Consider the following 21388-nt stretch of genomic DNA (forward strand, 5'->3'; position numbering starts at 1 on the left):
CATGGTTACCAACTGCTGTTTGAGCCAGCGCACTGATTTAGAACTATTTGGCTAATTGACGGAACTTTTTTTTTAACTGTTGTCCATTATCACTTTTTAACGGACCCCCTGCAACCAATCAAAATAGAGTATTCACCCAGACCATAGTATAATTTTGTTTAATTAACCATCTTTTGCAGTTTAGACTACAGGTGATCTCCGGGAATTTTTATTCATAAGAAGTTTTTACCAGCAAGTAGACATGTTGCCACTAATATTTAGTATGACTGATATTTATACTTCCACTAATTTTATGTCATGTTTTTCCATGTTTGATGAGCTGATCTCTTTAAGTCCCATTTCAGTTCTTTTAATTCTCCCCAAAATCCATTTGTGATTCTAAAATTTGTTCCTTTTTCTACCAATAAGAACCTGAAATATCCTTAAAATAGCTGAGTATGATTGTGCACCTATTTTCCTCATTCAGTGAATAGGAATTTCTGAACAAGCTAATCTGATGCAGCTCTTATCTCCATGTGGTAGAAGATGATACTGCTGCTTGTTTAGCCCATCTCATTTTTGCTACGCTGCCTTTGACACTTCTAATATAATATTGGGGGAATTCATACACAAATTTTTAAATATGAGAGCAATTCTTATCTATAGGACATTAGATTATATAAGGTCAAATGCAGGTGGAAGTATCAGAATGGTAATATATCCACTGTCCGTTGCTTCTGCATTATAATTGCTGCTGGTCAACTGGTTCCTACCTCACTTGTTTTTATATTTGCCGTCTTTGCCAACAGCCTTGTTTTGCCTATACTAGCTTCATACTTCAACTTCAAATTCCAATCTGACTGAAATCCCAGCCTTCGCTTTGAAGGCTATAAAAGATAAATACACTGGACATGTTAACAAGGTCAGACGTTTAATATCTAGCAGAGAGGAACTTTAACTGAGTATCTCAGAGCTCTGGATTTGTTAACAAAAGAAGTCAGTGTGAACACAAATCACGTTGGCATGAAAGCGGCCTTACATTTGACAATCCTCACCTTGCCGAGATTGACTGAGGATCTGCTGCTGTCTAAGCCGCAGAATAGCTGATTTTTGTCCCTTCCTCTTTAAAATCCCCTCATGCCTCCTTATGTGCTTGTGAATGTTTCCTGTTATAAATGATGCAGCTTTGTATTAAGTGTGTCATCAGTTTACTTCTTTCCCCCATTCAAGACAACAAAAGAAAGCTTAAGATGTACTTGACAAAAGGATGGGTATTTAGGGAAAGTCTTGAAGACAATTTGACAATCTGTTGTCGTCGTGACATTCAAGAGCTGGATAGATATTTTAGTTGGTGGATATATTGCTGACTGTGTGGCTTGTGTACATCTCTGGACTGAATGTTTAATCACTGGATTAGTTCTGTCGTATGAGTGGTGTACCTTTCTACACAAATGTTTCACAGTGATAATTTTTCGCCACTCGCGGCATGGATAGCCGATATTCTTCCCTTTTTAGCGCTCGTGTTTTTGTGGAGCAAATGCTAACGAATCCGCCTGCCCTGTTTTCACTGAAACCCTGCAACAATGAAGGCAAGCTCTTTGTGAGTCCTGTGTGTGGGAGGTCTGGGCATTAGCAAAGCCTGCTCACTTGTAAAAGAGGTTATCAGTGTGTGCAGCTGCTGAATAGTGATGAACATCTGCGCATGAGGAGAGCTTATGCCATCCACAGCTGCAGTTTGACTTTGCTTCCTGCTGACTGTCAGCAAAGAGAGAGCGAGAGCCACTGCAGGTCCCACTGGGGAGCCTCTGCATTTAAAAAAAAAAAAAAAAAAACCCTTCCAGAAAACTTCTCAAAACATTCCACGTAGATTGGAGTGTGCCTTCTGACAGCCTGGTACCTTCATGAAATATACACCCAGGCACACACAAACACAGGAGCCACATCACAGTCACCACACCTCAAACAGATACACTGACTGACAGCTGCAGGTTGACAGAAGTCTGATTCTTTGCTGTCCTGTGCGTGTGAAGCCAGCAAGCTTTGATTGGCTTCGGCATGCGTCTTATTTTATTTATTTTTGTATGGTTGATGTTGTGTGTCTGAAGCAGAAATCTGAGTAAGGATTTGAAACTTGAAGCTCCTTGTTTCTATGTCCCATGGTATATAAAAGAAACCCTGTGATGAAGATTCACAGCATGTTTGTGTTTCATGTAGTTATTTTGTGATTTCTAGACATACGTGCAGGCTTTGTTCAAAATGGAGAGACTGCAGCAAAATATTTTTCCAATAATCCCATTTACAGTGTTAACAAAGCACCAAATAATGTTGGGAGTGTTGTTACAGTTCTGTGTGTGTATGCTTTCACCAATATCTTTTTTTCCCCCCTTTTATTGGGGGTTGCAGTGCAGTGACATTGGTACTCAGTGTTGCTTTGTTTGTCCTTGTATTTTTCTTTTGTGACAAGCCTTGAAAGTATTGAATGGACTTCTACTTGCGTGCGTTTTGACGTCAGTTGCTTCTGTTCAGTTTAGCCGTCACTTTTTTTTTTTTTCTTTTTAAATCCTTCTTCTGACTTCTGTCTTTTCCTTTCATTTTCAGCCACCAGACACAGACTACCTGCTGGGACCATCCAAAGATGACAGAGCTCTACCAATCACTAGGTACAAAACATAAAATTACATATCATGACTTCAGTTATTAAGCATCTCACTTCATTCAGAAACTTGTAGAATGTTGCTTCACAGAAAAGATGGGATCGGTGTTGTAGTTGTTTTTACTAACAATTTATTTCTCTGGTTAGGGCATATGCATATGTTGAACAGCTTAAAAAAAAAATCATAGGATGGCTTTGACATTCATCACTCTAAGCTACTGAAGAAGCCTTTTGTTGCTACTCATCGCCTTTGTGTGGATTTGAGACCAGATGGGGAGCAGTTTCTGCTTTTCTGAAAGATGGAAATAAGCGTTCAGTGAAAAGCAAAGCGTAAAAGAAGAACCACCAATAAAAACACAAGATCATGTGTTGGAGCTTGCTTTTTCACACATTTTGGACTCCAGATAGCCACAACAGGCATGTGTGCATCTACACAGCTTTGCATGGCACCGACTCTGAACAAATGCAGTACTATACTGAAACTGGGAAGGTGGTCAAGATTGGTTTTCTATCCAGCTTTGAGCTTTATTGGCTTCTCTTAGAAGCTGATAGGAAATCTAAAATGAAACAAACTGATGCCAGCAAAGCAAAAAGTGAGGCTATAAAAATACATCAAAGCACTGAAGGGAAACTGTGAAAGTGACGACCAGGACAACTTGGAGTCAAGAAATCCTTGGTTTATGAGGTACTGGAGCGGCAGGCCTCCGTTACGCTCTGTGGCTTTGCAAAGGCAAAATGGACACGAAACAAAGTAATGGGAAGTTTTGGCTGTGACCTCATCTCAAAAGACATTTTCTGAAAGCAGCATCAGGATAAATCGTTCTTTTCAACCAGTCTTTAAACAACAAACACCAAACAGATCAGGTACAATCTGATAAGAGTGAATATGTAATGCAAGTCAGTCTAAAAACAGGTCTGCTTCTGCAAAAATACATCCCAAAACTTACTTTGAACTGTAAAAATATGTACAAGCTGAAGCCTTTGGACGGACTCAAACAGTCTTCTGACTTGCGCTTCACTAAAGAGCTTTATATAGATATATTTTAGCTGTCAAAGCAGCCTAAAAATAAGTAAAAGCTTGAAGTGATTCGCAAAGATTAGTGACTGAACACCACTGAGTCACAAGTACACAGACTCAGTGGTTGTAAAAAGCATCTGGAAGCGGTGATATCTGCCAAAGGCAATTTACTCTGTATGTTTTTTAAGTCAATTATATAAAAATACCAGTTCATTAACATTTCAAGAAAAACATCATTTTTATCATGCTTCAAGGAGGCTTATTTACTTCTTTCCACTTCATAGATCAACAAGATAAGGAATTAAACCTGAAGTTGTGAACACACTGCATGCAAATGTACACTTTATTTAAAAAAATTATTTAACTCTTTGACAGCAGCTGATTTTTTGCTTTGTCCTGCTCTGTGTCTGTATCCATATACATGTCCGTGTCCCTGTGGGATGGCTAGTGTGACTGCTCTTTAATGAGCAGCCTGATTAGTAATAACCTGTGAAACTTTGGGAACGTTTGCTGCAGGCCAGCAGCTCAACAAATAGCACCGAGCCCCTCAGAGACGGAACTCGCTGACCTAATTACAGAGTCCACATTAGCACCTCTTCCTCTCACACGTCTCCGCAGACAATAAATAACAGAAGTTGAATTTCAGTGAAAAGACGGGGCCTGCTTGTGTTGCCCTGCAGGCAGATTTCTTTTGCACTGTGTTTTCTGATCTCCCGCCTCCATTTTTCTCATCTATTTACCTTTCATCTCCCCGTCTCTCTTCCTTCCCGAAGCGGACTTGAACAATGTGAGATTCTCCGCGTACCGAACAGCCATGAAGATTCGCAGGCTACAGAAAGCACTGTGCTGTAAGTAAGACACACACACACACACACACACACACGCACATATATTTAATATCTACAGCGGCGGTCGGCTTTTGATGTCGAGAAGATGCAGTAATGATTTGAAAGGATGCCAGATACTATGCCAGAGCAACCTAAAGGCAAAGTATATTTTGGCTCTAAAATAACCTGTGCTGCTGCATGAATATGTGTGTATTCGTGGGTGATCATATCCACACACAGTCACAGCTGGTGCTGGTGTTAAGCTTCATTCTATGTGCACAGGTGGGATTTTTTTTTTTTTTTTTAATTTCCAGCGTAAGAGCTGCTGTTTGCGCCTGTAAAACTGAGAGTTTGATAAAGGTGGCTATTATCTACAGTCTCAGCTGGCTACCAGACCCATGCACAAACACACACACTGCAGGTGAACATACACCCCCCCCTCTCCCAATGTGAGCTTTCAGCCAGCATGGCAGCAGATACTTGGAGTCAGCACAGTGTAATAATGGAGACAAATGCTAACTATTATACAGCTGTTGACATTATTAATGCAACAAAACACCGACTCTGAGTCGGTGCTGCTCATTTACATCCTGCTGCTTGTTTGGAAGTTTGCCGTTTGTGTCAAACTACAAAAATGTCAAACTACAGGAATAACGGTATGCGAGCAGCTTTGTAAAAGAGTTGCGGAGTGATTGTGTATTTCAAAGCTTTTTGTTCCACCCTGTTTTTTTTTTTGTTGTTAATGAGTTGAAATCATTCAGTTTGTTTTCTCAGATTTCCTCTCTGATCACATGTTGTGTGTGTGTTTGTGATGGTTTGTGATGTCAGCATAGGTGGTTTTAATTTGCAGGGCACCACACTTCATTATAATCCATTAGATAAGAACAACCACTGTGCCCAAAAGCACACATACAAACACACACGACGCAGCAGAAGGAGCAGTAGTTATTGTTAGTCTGGATTTCTGTGCACAGAGAACTTGTGCGTCTTAACAAAAGTTGAGAGGACTACACACACATATAATTGTAACAGGGATTCTATGAAACAGCTAATTGGGTTCAGGCTGACCCAGGAGGCAAACAGGCTTGCGTGGCTTCTCTATAATATGCCACAGCCTTTTGGGCGTCGCATAGCGACAAAGTTGTCGGGAAAAGTTTTGCTTTCTGATGGCGACTGATAGCATTGTGGTTCTGCTGTGCCCGCTCCATGTGAGCTCCTCCAGTAATTACTGTTGACTGCGGAGCAAATGATGTGGTAGAAGTGAGGAAAAGGAATAAGAATAATGTTTTTGCTTATGAAATTAAAAACCTAAGAAGTCACTTGAATATTAAGAACTACACTCACTGTTTTGAATAAGCAGTACAAATGGACCTGAAGAAGAAGAAAAAAAAATTGACTCTTGTTCCGTCCATGTGCTTAATTTATTTTTGAATCAAGTGCGTTCCTAAAGAAAATGAAAACTGTCGGTCAGGTCATGATAATCCTGAGCTTAAAGAGAGCAATTTTCACAGCATTCCCCCCTTTTTTTCCCCCCTCTTAAGTACCGTTTCGACAAAATTATTAAAGTCAAGTTGCCTTCAACTTGAATTGGAAAAAACTTTTGCTTGTCTTGCTTATGTAACATAATTGGTAAAATTGCAACGTTCTAACCACAGAAAGCCCAGCTGTTCTTTTCTTTCCAGCCCTTTACTACACAGATCGACTGGCAGCTCTCCTGAGCAGATGCATAAAACTATTAGTGTAGTATTGATCATCTCATCTACCTTTGAGCAGGAACAGAAACAAGTGTCTGAATGTCTTTATTCCTCTTTATTATTACATGTCAGGTTCACTTTTTTTTCATTCGAAGAATTTTCTCCCATTTTGGCTGAATTTTTGCTACTTTTATGAAATAAGCAAAAACTCCAACATGATGAGTTTTTGCATGTTGCTAAACAGGCATGTAGGTGAGTGAGAGCTGCAATATGAACATGAAAGAAGCACGACTGATCATTTAACAATAATCGTGCCTTTTTTTTTTTTTTTTTATTAAATATAAAGAAACGACCGTTTTCCGCCTGTTAGATTTGTTTTCTTGCTTGAATTTCAGTTCAGATTTTCCTGATATTAATGTTTCACTTTGACGATGAATCTATTCCGTCTGTTTTTCCACTACTTGGATGTTTTTGACTATTTCGGACTGTCTATCAGTCAAGTCCAGAGTTTTGATGTATTTCTGGTAATAGTCTGTGCCATTCTCAGCTCGTTTTTTTTCTGCCAATTTTTTTTGGCAATCTTAGAAAGTCTGAGCTGCTGTTGAAAACCCAGTAAACAATACCAAGAGATGACTAATAGTTCTTTCTCTGATTTTTCTGGCTGCCTCTCACTGCTTTCTCCCTTGTCACTGTTCACCTTCCTCTTCTCTCTTTTACCTATTCCTTCCTATCATCGACTGTGACCGGACCGCCCCGTCCATCTGCAGTGGACCTGCTGGATCTCAGTGTTGCCCAGAACACTTTTGCGCAGTACAAACTCACCAACAACAGTCAGCTGCTCTCCGTCCCAGACGTCATCAACTGCCTGACATCCATCTACGACGGCTTGGAACAGGAGCACAAAGACCTGGTTAACGTGCCTCTCTGCGTCGACATGTGTCTCAACTGGCTGCTCAATGTTTACGACACGTGTGTATGCCATCTGTTATGGATTCAGGATGGAGATTATGGATCAAGCTACATGCTTTTTTGATATTGTCACAGATTTTGCATATGGTGCATGTTGCCACAGGCATCCTGGCTTCTTGAAAATATAAATGACAATGATCGGCCACTTCAGTGGTTTCCCGTTTTCAGCTCTAAATGTGCTACAAAATACAATAAACCACATGTTTTTAATCTGTAAGCTGTAAATATGAAACATTCTGATCAGGATGGTGTTGACACCGAGTGCCTCTCTTGGCATGTAAATTCCTGTTGCACAGTGTGTTTAATTTGGAGCAGGCATTCATGCTCACATTTGCAAATCCACTCTGCACAAGCTTGTACAGCATTAACATGCATCACTTTTTGTATAATCACATGTGTGCACAGATGCTGTTAGCTGACAACCTTACCAGCATAAATGCTGTTTTTGGCCACACAGGAATTTTAATTGGAACCTCACCATCTCTCGCAAACAGATCTTGACAAAGAACACACAGCAAATCAAAACGTCCTTCTATTTCCAGGCTCATAAAGATTTTCTGCCACTGCTGTTTCATGCAGTGTGTGTGTGTGTGTGTGTGTGTGTGTGTATATATATATATATATATATATATATATATATATATATATATATATATATATATATATATATATATATATACACACAGTGGGTATTAAGAAGCTTGCACGCTAAGAATAACGATGACTAACTGGTAGCCGTGCTCTCATGTGTTTGTCTATGTCTGCAGTGGTCGCAGTGGGAAGATTCGCATCCTTTCCATGAAGATTGGATTGCTCTCTCTCTCCAAGGGACACTTGGAGGAGAAATACAAATGTAAGATATTTGCAGATGTAAACGCGCTGTTGTCATTCCCCCCCCCCCCCCCCCCCCCCCCCCACACACACACACACACACACACACACGCGCGCGCACACACGCACACACTTCAGTCCGACCCACCCTGCTCCACCACAGCCGTAATCCCAGCAGTATTAATAAAACACCCAGCAAGAAAAAAAAAAAGTGTTGGAGAACAGCTTGTCTAATTGGATGAGAGACCTCCTACGCATTTCCCCCAGTTCTTTATTTAATTCAGAATTCTGATTTATTTTTGAGGATTAAGGAGCGTGAATGTTGGCTTGCTGCTCTGGGAGGAGACTTGTCAGTCTGGCTTCCTGCTCTGTGTCTCTGCTGCTTTATCTCCCTCTGTCTGTCTTCCTTCGCTGCCACCACTCACACTACTGTTCATCTGTCTAACAGTTCCCCTTTGTCTTATGCCCTATCTGACTCGCTTCCTCTCCTTTCCATCTCTTTTCTTTTGCCGTGGCATGAACCCTTTCCCTGAGCCTATTCGTTCCACTGGCAGTTTCTATTAGCTTGAGAAGGATATCAAGCACGGTTGATTGCATTCTTCCTCCTTTACTCTTTTAAGGGTTTTATTGAATGTCAGCCTCATGCATATACTCCCCATGGCACACATACCTAACCAGGTGTTGCGTAATCTAAAACCCTTTTGGTGGCTGCTGCATATGTTGCATGTAACTGTATATAGTTGGAGATATGGAGAAGTTTATCAATAAGATGTCAGAGTTGAGAAAAAGTGGTGGTCTCAAACAGATTTTTGCTGGTGTTTCCTGTGTGGCATGTGTACATACATAACAGTAGCAATCAGCGCCAGGCTTTTCATGTTAATCCAAGACAGCTGGAAGCAGAGCAGAAAGACCCGTTACGCTGTCCATGTTCCCTCTCCTCTCATTCCCTGGATTACCCTCTCACTAACCTCTTTGCTGATTTTGTGCATGAGCTCTGTTACACTTCATAACTTTATCAGAAAAAATATCAAGGCGCCACATGTGTCACTGGGCGGGCGTTGTCAGCCGCCACAGCTCTGTCAGTCTTCACAAAGAATGCAGGAGAGTTGGAGGCAGGGAAGGAGAGATTAGAGGGGAAAAAAGCCTGGAATGGAAGATCTTAGACAGAGAGATTAAAAATGAATATGTTCCCCTGGTGCTTTCTGCATCCTCCCCTCCACTACCCACCCGCACATACACTCTTCTTAACACTTTAACTCCCACTTGCAACTATGCCGTTACTCTTTCTTGTTTTACATCTATTTATACCTGTATCTTTTCTTTTTGATATCACCCACTGGCTCTGACTTGTTCCCCTCTCTGCCTCTTTCTCATTTTTTTTTTCCCTCTTCGTTCTCCCACTGCCTCCCTCCTCCACAGATCTCTTCAGCCAGGTAGCGTCGGCAGGCGGCACGTGCGACCAGAGACAGCTCGGTCTGCTGCTCCACGAAGCCATCCAGATCCCAAGGCAGCTGGGGGAAGTGGCTGCGTTTGGCGGTTCCAACATTGAACCCAGTGTCCGCAGCTGCTTCCAACACGTATGTTAACAAAAAGACAAACAAGACAATTTGCATCAGACATCTGTTTCACTTCAAAGTGAATGTAAGAACTGTTCTGTCCTTTAACTTTTATTTCCATCCGGTGGTAATGTAAAGTGTACAACTGGATCGCCGGCGACATGGTGGTAATGAAGGGGTTAAACGCGGTCTAATATGACATATCTGCAAAAAAAAAAAGGTTGAGCTGAAACTGCGTCTCTTACATGAACCCAAATCAATTGTAAATCTAGAAAACCTGTTTATTAAGTAGTTATTAGGAGAATAATGAAGAAACATTTTAGTTGCTCAATAATCAATATATTTTATGTGAAAGATTTGACCACATTTAAGAAGCTAAAACTGGTCATTTGCTTTGCTTTTCCATTGAAAAGTTCTGGATTTCTCCCCGCACATGGAAGCACACAGCGGCTCATGCAAGCCATTCGTTGAGTTTTTAAGGAAACATGGAAGAGATTCAACCTTGCATGTGTGATCTTTTGTGTTGGTGTAAATAGCTGGCCTTGGGAGCTTGTTTGTGACGTAACTTCACTGTTTGCTTTCTGAAGCTTGCAATCTCCGATTTTAGGAAGTGAATGTTTGAAGTGGATTTAGTTTAAAAGGAAATTGCTCCAACTTTGCAAGTAAATCTGCTCAACTGTCTGAGTTGTTTTTTTTTGTTTTTTATTTCCAAGACAACAGTAACTCAAAAGAGGTTAAACACTCTATAACACATTATATACAAAGCAGTGGCTACTTGATTTTTATGGAGGTGGCAGTAAAACTAACAATCCTGTTAATTAAAATATTCAGATAGATTTTATTTTTATTTTTATTTATTTATTTTTTTTTAAAGCTTCTTTCCTGACTTTGGCTGCCTCACCTGTTTAACTTTTGGTTAGTTTTTAAGACCATAATATATTCTTCAAGCTGAAATATGTGTCTGCTGATGCCAACACCACCTCTTTTTAATATGTTTACAATCGGACTTAGAAACTTGACAAAGGATTAACAAAGATACTTTGTGGAGTTGTGAAACGTTTTCTGACTTACTCAGACCTTAAATGTTTTTTGTTTTTATCAATTTATGTGCATGAGACAAACAAGAGAATGTGCATCAGACATCCATCTTCTTTCTGGCAGTTTAAGTTTTCATCATTTAGAAGTGGTTTTGAGCAGAATGCAGTGGGATGGCGAGCAGAAAATGAACTCCAGCCTAATCTATTCCTGATGCTCCTCCTTATAACCTGACCTCCTGCACAATTCTTATGTTATTAAAAACATTTCTTGTTTGTTTTAAACACAAAAGAGGTCTTTTTGTCTGTTAAAACTCAGGTTGCTGTTGTTGCATGGACTGGCCATGATGCAACATATACCAGCACCTACTTAATGCTAAAGGGTTTAATCAGTATTAAAGATATTTTTTATCAGTCTTAAAGATATTTTTAAAAAGTCTATTTTCTGCTAACTGTTCTGTAGTTGTTTGGTTTTTTTTGGGTTTTTTTACAGCAACTAGTGAAATGCTTTGCTCACATTTATCGCTTGATGTTACCAGCATTTAATGTCTCCATCCTCCCAGGTCCATGGTTTTATTTTCACACTCTGACTACTGCCTCAGCAGTCACTAACGGGAGCCAAACATTATAATTAAACCCAATAAATTTCACTGATTTCCTGCACTGCATCTTAAAAAACCGGCAGTGAGGCAGGTTTAAGCAGGTTTCATGCTCACTTTTCTGAATACCTCAGAAAGCACCAGCACCATGTTGGTTATCTTTGAGTATGCTTGAGTACACACTCATACACACATGCACAGACAAATTGCTCAAATATTTGAGTCATGAATCTCTGTGTCACCTGTAGTTCAGCCGCTCATTAATCTTTCAATCATCCAACCATGCTTGGCGCACACACTTAATCTCTAACCATCTCCTCCTGCATTTTCATGTTGATACAGACAAAACGAATAAAGCCCAGTGCCCACCCACCCCTGTGCGTCAGTTTGCCCATCCAGTGACACCGCAGTCATCCGTACCATTTGGTTTTATAGGTCTGTGATGAACAAGTCGCACTGCCATAAATTCTACCTATTTCACAGCTCCTTTGTCGTTCTCCTTCATTTTTCCATCCATCCTTCTGTCCGGTCATCCTTTCAGTCAGGCAGTAATTAATCTGTAAATGCAATAATTTTGCCATTAAAGGGAGGAAGAGGAGGTGATGAGGAAACTAAGGAGAGACGGTGATATTGTGCAGGTGAAGGTCAAACAAGAGGGATGAATCTATTGGACATAACCTGGCACGATGATAGCTGCGTCCCAGTCGGCTTCATGTTTTTACAAATGCACAAGAAATGTCCTTAATGTGTGACATCATCAATGACCATAATCACTGCAAGAAAACAGGATTTTTGTCTGATAGCAATACTTTGTCACAGTTAGGTTTCTAGTTGCTGAAATAATAAATACTATTAAATTATTCAGGAAGAACCTTAAGAATCTCCTACTACTGAAAAGTGCAAATAAAAACATGAGACCAAATATCCTCCAATGGCTTCTTCACTTTCTAAATGGGCTTTTTTTTTTTAAACTAAGCAGCTAATGGAGGGCCTTCTGCTGCTTTTTCAGGAAGGCTATTTAAATTTTCGTGATGAGTTGGACAGATGTTGACCTCATCTGCTTTGCATTTTGCTGATTTTTAGCAGGTCCAGCCGGCAGATTTCAACAATACTGAAAATGGGAATTCTGAAAATCTACTTTCCCTCAAAATAGTTTCATATACTGGAAACAAAATGTGTTCTATAAGACTGGTATTTAATGCGAAGTCCTGCAAAGTTTAAGTTGTGTTGAATTAAATTTACTTGTGTGATAAACCTGTATCTGCGAGACGATATGGGGGCATACATGGGCTTTGGCGCATCTGTGTCTTAAGTGATTACTTCATAAAGCTTTCATCATGTCGGGTTTATGTCTGACGATTCTTTTACCATCAGAAGGATATTGTAGATGAGTTAGAAGTAAACCTATCCAAGCACATTGCAAAAATTGGAGAGTTATACTGAGTGAAGAGGCGTAAATATCAGAGTATATATATGTTTGCAAAGACATTCTGTATAAATACTGTAATCTTATCTTGCAGCCAGTGGATGTTTGTGGGAGCCAACAGTGAATATTAATTTAACAAGTAAATCCCTCATTCTGATTTTTGTCTTGGAATATGTTCATGTTTGATTTGGTTCAAAGCATTAATTTATTTTGAGAAGATGTGATAATGAATCTGAGACATGGTGCAGTCTTTCTCACATTAAGCATGGGAAAGGGATCCAGGTAGCACACACACACACGTACACACTGTTCCTTTTGATAATTCTTTCCTCTTATTGCAGATGTATTCTGCCCTTTGCTGCATTTGCTGCCCTTTTTCTGTGTCAGGGATGATGGAAAGGTTGCCTTTGATTTGTTTAGCGGTAACAGCAGCCATGTCAAAGCTCTTCAACCTGCGTTGGCTTCTGACTCATTATAAGCTGCAGCCTGCAGTTGAACATTTTTTTTAGCATCACTGTGGTAATGTTACTTGATTGGATCCATTTTAAGCAGATTACTGAAACAAATCCAGTAGGTGCATGGAGAAAAGGAAACTTCCCTTGAGTACTTTAAACAATAAGGACAGCGCTTCACAAGTTACATAAACACGTACACCTCCGAAAGTTTAGAGTAGGAGTTTAGGAGCTTCATGGCTGTTAACTCACAGCTGCAGCTATTGGTGCGTAGGATAGAGAGGGTGTTAAAATCAACCAATATTTATTATAAGATATTCAAGCAATAAATATGAATAAAGAGCTCATAAAAGTTATTTTGTCTCGGTGCACAACTCAAGGCCATAACGCGCCTCAGGGACTTGACACTTTTTTTTTTTTTTAATATATACGGTCATCTAAAATTTGTCTGCATGCTTACTAGAAGTCCAGTCATGAGTCAAGAGTTGCAGCCTGTTGTTTATTTCTCTTGCGTATCATTTTATCTCATGCTTCAAAGTGCCTTTTACGCTTTATCATCTCACTTTGTTAAACTTTTATGGGAAATATTAAACTATATGGTTGATAAACTTTTGATTTATAAGCTCCTAACTTTTGACCTCATGTCTTTAATGCGCAGGTAAACAATAAGGTGGAGCTAGAGCCTCGGCAGTTTGTTGACTGGATGCGTCTGGAGCCCCAGTCCATGGTTTGGCTTCCTGTCCTGCACAGAGTCGCTGCTGCAGAGACAGCGAAACATCAGGCCAAGTGTAACATCTGCAAGGAGTGCCCTATTGTGGGTTTCAGGTAAACAAAACAAAACTGTCAAAATTGTCTTTATTTATTCAAGAATCATCAGTCCGTTAGAATTCAAGGAGCACACACACTAAAGGGGGGTTAAGTCTGCAGTGTGTAACACGCCACAGACATATACACTAAATGTAACCCTATTCTGGTTTGTTCACTGCTGGTTGAACATAAAGGGCAGATCTATACTGGAGGGCAGGCATTTATCTAAATGTCAGCAGCTGGAACAACACTGACTAAATACCATCCAAAGGTTTGTAATGAAACATGCGCACATACTCACAAACGTCCAGGACATTGCCGCATTCGCAAAGTTCACAGAGTCTGGCAAACAACCTGTAACAGACTTCCCTCTGATACTGTGACAGTCCTCACAGTCGTGTAGCTTTGTTTCAGTTGCTTTCTTGTGAATTAAACTCAAGCGTTAACAACAGCTAAATAAAGATTGACTGTTTGAATGAGGTTATTTCAAAATAGTTTTTGTTTGTATGTTTCTGACCATTCATGTGGGAAATGCATTTTTCTGTTCTTGTGCCTGGAGGTGGTAATAAGACCATGCTAAGTGGAACAGAGTGGCAGGATTGTCCCCTGCAGATCCCTTGCTTTGCAAGCAGAAAAAGAAACGCATTCAGACATTTGATGAAGTGCACGTCTCCCAGCTTCTGTCATTGATCGATGACTGCAAGCGATGGTGGGAAGGAAAGGCAAAGAGCAGGAATGAAGAAGGAAGGAAAATGCATGGGCGGCATTTTATGTGGTCTTACAATATGACAATAAGCGTGCTGAAAGTACATTTGATTTTTTTTAGGTCTAAGTCGCAAATGTTTTTCACCCAAAAAAAGCTGGAAACAGGAAGCAGTGACTATGGAATTGTTTTCAAGACGTGTGACAAATGATTTAAAGAAATGTTTCTGAGCATCGACGCAAGGACCGTTTACAATAAAAGACAATTAAAGTTTTCAAATGCTTTTTTAAAAATTTTTTTTATTATTCAATACTACGGCCTCAGCGAAGAAAGGTTTTACAGAATTCTTTCAATTTTGTCAGAAAAATGCTCGTGCTTCAGAGTTCCTTTTGAATTCTCGGAGGTGATGCATGAGCGAACATTGTTATAGGAGATTATCAAAACACACTTTTTTATTTGACAGATATAGATGAAAGGAATCGTAAGCCGCATTACACGTCCACATTTTCCTGTGCATTCAAGCTGCATTCATTTGTTTACTTGAAAAAATTAAAGCTACAGGGAATTAAAGATAAAGATCTTTTTGTAATTAGTTATCAGTTCAATTTTAAACAATATTTTTTTTTATTCAAACAGCAAATTATTTAAGGAAATAAAATCTTACTATTTGTGATGTCAGTCCCTATTATAGCTGCATGCAGAATAATTTATGAAAAATACACCAGTAGATATAGTTGTAAATCTCTAGCTTAAGCTTTAGCTGAGCACCACAAGTGGCTACAAAAACTAAATAGCAAACTAGCAGAGAAGTTAGAATACTCAACATAAAGCATTAATTAGATCACAGTAATAAATCAGTGTTCCTATTTACGGTTATTTTTTCAATACTTGTATGTTTACTCTTTTTTTCCGCTGAGATTATTGTTGTTTGAATCATATTCACTGTTCACTAAGCCGAGGGAAGGCTTGAGGTAAATTTCCTTCTTAAGAGTCCTTTTTAGCAGATATGAGATTTTCACCTTTAAAGATCAGACAGTAAATGCTCCATAATTAACCAAAATTGTTTGGTGGACAAATTAATTAATTCAGGGCCATCTCATCATTCCCTGAGTGAAGGTGACTTAACGCCCTCTCCTCATAGTAATATGCTGCTTGTCAGTGCGTAATGGCATATTTGACTTAGTGCCGTCGTGTGCGCTGTTGCATCCTTTGATGTATGGCTCTCTTTTGTAGCTCATCAGTCAGCTAACCTTGGGGAGAGCTTGAGAGGAGAGAAAGATAAAGGACTTGAGCTATTATGTCTGAATGGATCCTGTCTCAATTTACTTATTAAATGGCAGTCTGGCTACAGCTGCTGCTGAGGACAACATCCCAGCGGTTGTTGTCAGGTTGTTGTGTTTTGGTGGAAATCGTACCGTCTGTCATGCTGTCAGCATATTGTGTGAGAGGGCGTGCATGCGGGGGATTATGTGTAAAAAAATGACGGTGGGAATCAGCAGCTCTGCAGGAGATGAGTCATGTTATAGGGATACATATGTGCGCAGAGTGACACATCCCGAAGACATGAAAGTGGCATTTATATACTCCTTCCTAACTCAACATTTTGCCTCCTCCTGCATCTCTCTGTAGGTATCGCAGTCTGAAGCATTTCAACTACGATGTTTGTCAGAGCTGCTTCTTTTCGGGGCGCACCGCCAAGGGCCACAAGCTCAACTACCCCATGGTGGAGTACTGCACACCGGTGAGGAAGCAGCAGCAGCACACTGTTTCTTTCGCTCATCTCATATCTCTTTCTCACACACTCGCACCTTCCACTCAGCCATTTAATGAAAGCACACAGAGTCACAGTTTCAGGCTTTGGTTACATCCAAAGCCATCCTAATGTCAAATAAACTTCTGAATCTTCTGAGCGCTGCATGATGATGCTCCTGTTTTGCACACTGAGGCTTAAGAACTGTTACTACAGCGCAGTTGGACGCATTTTATATTCAGTTCGTCTCGCTCTAAAAACACGCTGTTGCTTTGTTTTCTTGTCATGTTTAAATCTCAGGGTTTCTTTATCATTTGGCTTCAAGCATTTTATGCATTAAACGTTCATTTTTGCAAAACTCTCTGCATTGGAGTTAAAACAATCTTCAATCTTGTAGAAATTTTGTTTTTATTTATACTTTTTGTATCTGTTCTTGATGGGCAAACAGGAGAGAAAATGGCTCGCAATCAGGGTGGGAAACTATTTTTACTTGTACTTCTTTTTGAGCTTGTGGTTCTTGTCTCGTCTTTTTTTTTCTTTTTTCTTCACATCTCTGCCCTATTACTTTATCTAAATCCTTATCAGTAAAGTAATAGCCAGTGATGAATTGTGCTGCATTGTGATCAAATATACATATATCCCTGACAGAACTTTTAATTTTGGAATTCCTGAAAAGTTTTCTACTTGTTCAGGTGCTTCATTAAAGTGGAATTATTATGTGCATTTCAGGCTAATTTATTTTTATTTCTGAGACCAGAAGGGCTGGGATTGATCGAGTTATTGTCACAAATCGCTTTATTTACTTCAGACCGACCCTCTCTGTAGGCTGTCAGATCAGCCTGTGGGCAAAACGAGTGGATTGAGACTCTTCCGCATTAAGCCCCGCCTCCCGCCACTGCACTACATCGGTAGCGTGCACCACAACTGCTTTCGCCGTCATTGTAACATCTCATAAACAGAAGGATTAGGCTAATATGAAGTCAATGAAAAAAACAAAATACAACGTCGACACATAGCATACAGCCCTACATGTTGGAACCTGAATCAGAGCCTGAAAACAAAGAGGAAAACAGCAACCCACAGCAACGAATGCAGCAGGATGTCTCTCTTTGGTAAACTCACCAGCCATCGTTGGAAATAACTTTATCCAACATTTTCCACCCGCCTGATGTATCTGTACATGCCCTTGTTAACCAGTAGAAGGTAACCAATCACCGAACCTTATCCCCCGGGACGTCACAAGGATTTCGAAGTAGAAAAAACTCTCTAAAATGACGCGTTTTTCGTCACAATGAAAACCGAACGGAGAGAGTGCTGGAATTCAAACTCAAACATGCGTTTAGGTGATAAAAAACAGTGCCGTTCACATGTCTGATGAGGATTCAACACTGTAGAAACCTCAGGAAACTCAAAATACCATAATAGGACCCCTTTAATAGTATGAATAATGTCAAACCATAGACCATACATGAAAGATGGATGGAGCCTCCGGTGGTTAAAAGTGAAGCCTATGCAGAAGTGTATAAAACTGCAGTTCCCCCCTCATCCACTAGGGGCTGGCTGCAAAACAGAGCAAAACCCCATTGACTCCCATGTTAAAAAGGCCAACTTCACGGCAGAAATAAACATGTTTACAGCCTGGTTCAAAAATCCATTTTAGGTTTAATGGGTCAGGTTTACCTTCATGACAACTGTGTGGGGAGTGATTTTTTTTTTTTTTTTTCTTACTCATCCTTTTAAAAGTAATTTAATTTCGAAGTTCGGCATATTTAGGGGCGTGTCCTTTTGATTGACAAGTGGCCAATCTCCCGCTTCAAGTAAGAAGAACGTAGAACAACCGCGGTTTTTAGCCGGTTAACAACGTGACTTAGCTTTAGCCCGCTTACCTCCGTTAGCTGGTTAGCGCCTATTATTTCTGGGTAGCTCGGTTAGCTTTTATCTACAAGCAGCTCGGAGGTCGCTCAATGTCAGTCATCCACCATGACACTCACAGTCCCGCTCTCAGCTCCACCTCTTTGCCCATATATGTATTTTCTGAGCAAGCATGCCTCTGCCAAGATGGCGATGGTAGGAACTGCCCACCAGGCTTCACTTCAGCTCTTCAGAAACCTACGGGGGACGTCACGGAGGCTACGTCCATCTTTTTATATACAGTCTATGTGTCAAACTAATGGAAATCATATCCACAAATGCAAACCAGTTTCATTTTACTTTTTTTTTTTTTTTTTTTTTACTGAAGATCAGGTCAGATGTCAGCTGCAGGTGATCAGTCTTTATTTCTTGTCCTCTGTCTGGGAAATGTTAGATATAAGTGTGTTTTTGTTTTGTTTTTTTTTACTTTTTCTTCTCAGAAATCAGAACACATGCAAACACTCTCAAAATTTTTTTTTTTTTTTTTTTTTTTTTTTTAAAGCTTTACCCAATGCATACATCAGACATAATCATCCATTGCAAGCTTGCTTTAACACAATGCCAGTTTTACTGAAATGTGACTGTGTAAACAGATTCTCTCCTTACCATGATTAATTCAAGCTGACACACACCTGTAGTTTCTCTAAAGCGTGCTTCCCATTTTCATGAATTCTTCCACAATCATCCTTCCCAACAGACCTCTGGCTTAATTTGAATTTGCTTGAGCAAATAGTGAAATACTTATGGCTCTCTTGAGTGTTTTTATCATTTCTGCTAGAAGGCAATATTTCACATCAATGCTATGCAGAGAGAAGCGTACTGGGGGGGTGGCAAAAGAAAACATCGTTCAGCTCAATTAAGAACTCACATTTGCAGGCAAAGCTTTTTCAATACTGCTGAATGTCAGAGTTTGAGTGACTAAAGTTTCTCATCGTACCTCCTTATGTCATTTGATGTGCTTTTTCCATTTTGCAGATGAGATTCATATTGACTCTGAAGAAGCAGCTTTATGATGCAGTAATCATTCTTCCCTGAGTTAAGATGCTTAGAAGCTACCTGCCACAACTCAAGAAAAAATGTTATTTTAAGTTTGCTGTTGCAATAAACACTTAATCCGTTCCTTAAATATTAGCACTCAGTGGGGAGATGAATCACTCAGGAGTCTAGAGATTGTCTGCTGAGTTGGAAAGAAACTTATAAGTACAAACTTCCAAACTGCAAGGATACCTGATATCAAACTTCTTTTAAATTAACTTTCAAGTCATTTCAATGTGTTTATGATATTCTTTATATCACAATTTGCTGTTTCAAGCAGATTAGAAGCACAGAAAGATTCACCCAACATCTCATGGCACTGGCCAAGACGGACTTGGCAGGATAAAGCTGATAATAATGCTATGATGCCATGCTCTGCTAGACTGAAAGAAATTGGAGTGGCAAAGACCTGCAAGCTGCAAGAATATAGACTAGTTAAAAAGTGAAAGCATGAGAAAAATAAAAGTTATGCACAGAAATTAAACAGATTTGAACTAATCATCTGTGACATTGAGCTCTGTGCCTGTCAGTAAACGACCACGGCTTCTCAGCATCTCAACTTAGACTGGCTGTAACAGCAGGATATTGTCCACCAGCTGTTCAGCACAAACAACTGGAAGATGTGAAGATAAAGCAATAGATACAGGCAGATTAGAGAGAGGAGGGGGGGGGGGGGGGGGGGGGGTTGCTTTGTTGCCAAATGTTGTGTACAAATTATGTCCTCAAGCATACAGGCAGATCAATACTGGAGTGTTTGCAAAATCAAAGAAAAAAAAACTTTTCTCTTCTGCCAACTAAACTTGAGAATAAAACTTGCTTATCAAGCATCACTTAGATTTAATTAACTTTACAGATGGTAAAAAAAAAACAACAGCATCAAAGATTGGAGTTCTCTACCGGAGGGAAATCAAATAAAAATGGAATCAACTTATTTTTCTTTTATTTTAATCCCTAAATTTAACTCAATTTTATTTAACACAGTTGTTAAAATGCTGCAGTTTTCTGTATTCCTATAAACTATCAGTATATGATGTGATAGTATTTTTCCCTTTTCTAAGACTCAAACCAAGCTGTTCCACTTAATCAGGGTTTTTCACTCTGGTCCTATGAGAGCTGCTATCTACTAGGATTTCCATGTATCCTTGCTCCAACACACACAACTCAAATGAATGAGTCATTGTGCAGAACCTGATAGGCTGTTTGATCCAGTTTGGTTCAGGTGTGTGATTCAGGGATACGTTGAAAACCTGCTGGATTGTGGCTCTCGTAGGACTGGAAGGAGTAACCTTGCACTAAATAATAAAGTAGAGTTAAATCCAATACCAACTTTTGTTTGACTCAGTACAGCAATTTCATGAAGGAAGTTCTCCCATCGTTGTCTTACTGTTTATTTTATGGCTATAATGTTACGTTTTTTATTAGGCTGTAAGTTTTACAGGAGTGTCAGTCTCAGAGATTTAATTGCTTCTGTCATTTTGTTTTCATGATTTTATTTTTTTTTTATTTCATAAAAGTGATAGTTCACCTCTGGGGAACTGAAGCATCCGCTGTCATTTTGTTGAATTTTTTTATTTTTTTCCTTTTTGTCACAAATATGTCTCCCCAGAGAACATGCCAGCGATTATGACACCTACTTTATTAGTGAGACTTCTCTACTCCCGCTCAGCTGTGAATCTGTTTTTCATTCGCACCGTACTTTATATTTGTCCTAAGATCTACCCTTCTGCCATTTAATGAGATGGAGAAAATTAATATAAAGTAAAAGGAAAAGTCTCTGTTAAGCCAAACAGAGAAAAGCTTTAATGAAGTTCAAGCATCTTTAGTTCAGCTGTTTTGTAGTTGCTGCTAATTTGCTCAAGCTACCATCTGAAATTGTATGGCTTAGTCAATAAGCCGTGTGAACTTTAATAAGCTTGTTATCCATGTCTGTCATCTGATGGAGTTGTGTATTTGCCTTTGTGTGTGTACGCATTAGCTGCGTTTGTGTAAATCTTCTGGAAAGGGATTTTACCAACCTTCTGGTTGGACTCTCGTGGTAATTTGTTTGCTTGCGCGGCAGAAATTGCCGCAGCGTGACGAACACCTTTGCTAAGTACCTAATTAGCAAACGCATTTTCTTACAAATAAATGCTCATCCTAATTAT

The 21388-nt window shown here is 39.6% G+C and overlaps 1 protein-coding gene across 3 annotated transcripts in view; it reads left to right on the plus strand.

Annotated features, from left to right (window-relative positions):
- utrn (utrophin) overlaps positions 1 to 21388 on the plus strand; it is a 180033-nt gene that overhangs the window by 130314 nt on the left and 28331 nt on the right. For all 3 annotated transcript variants that reach the window (XM_079255303.1, XM_079255301.1, XM_079255302.1), the window contains 7 exons: positions 2578 to 2639; positions 4424 to 4498; positions 6939 to 7140; positions 7908 to 7993; positions 9391 to 9548; positions 13697 to 13863; positions 16178 to 16289. In XM_079255303.1, coding sequence (XP_079111429.1) covers positions 2578 to 2639; positions 4424 to 4498; positions 6939 to 7140; positions 7908 to 7993; positions 9391 to 9548; positions 13697 to 13863; positions 16178 to 16289 — 862 coding nt within the window. The remainder of the gene's footprint in view (positions 1 to 2577; positions 2640 to 4423; positions 4499 to 6938; positions 7141 to 7907; positions 7994 to 9390; positions 9549 to 13696; positions 13864 to 16177; positions 16290 to 21388) is intronic.

The sequence above is a fragment of the Telmatherina bonti genome (genome assembly GCF_933228915.1).
Source record: "Telmatherina bonti genome assembly, chromosome: 16".
NCBI classification, from domain to species: domain Eukaryota; kingdom Metazoa; phylum Chordata; class Actinopteri; order Atheriniformes; family Telmatherinidae; genus Telmatherina; species Telmatherina bonti.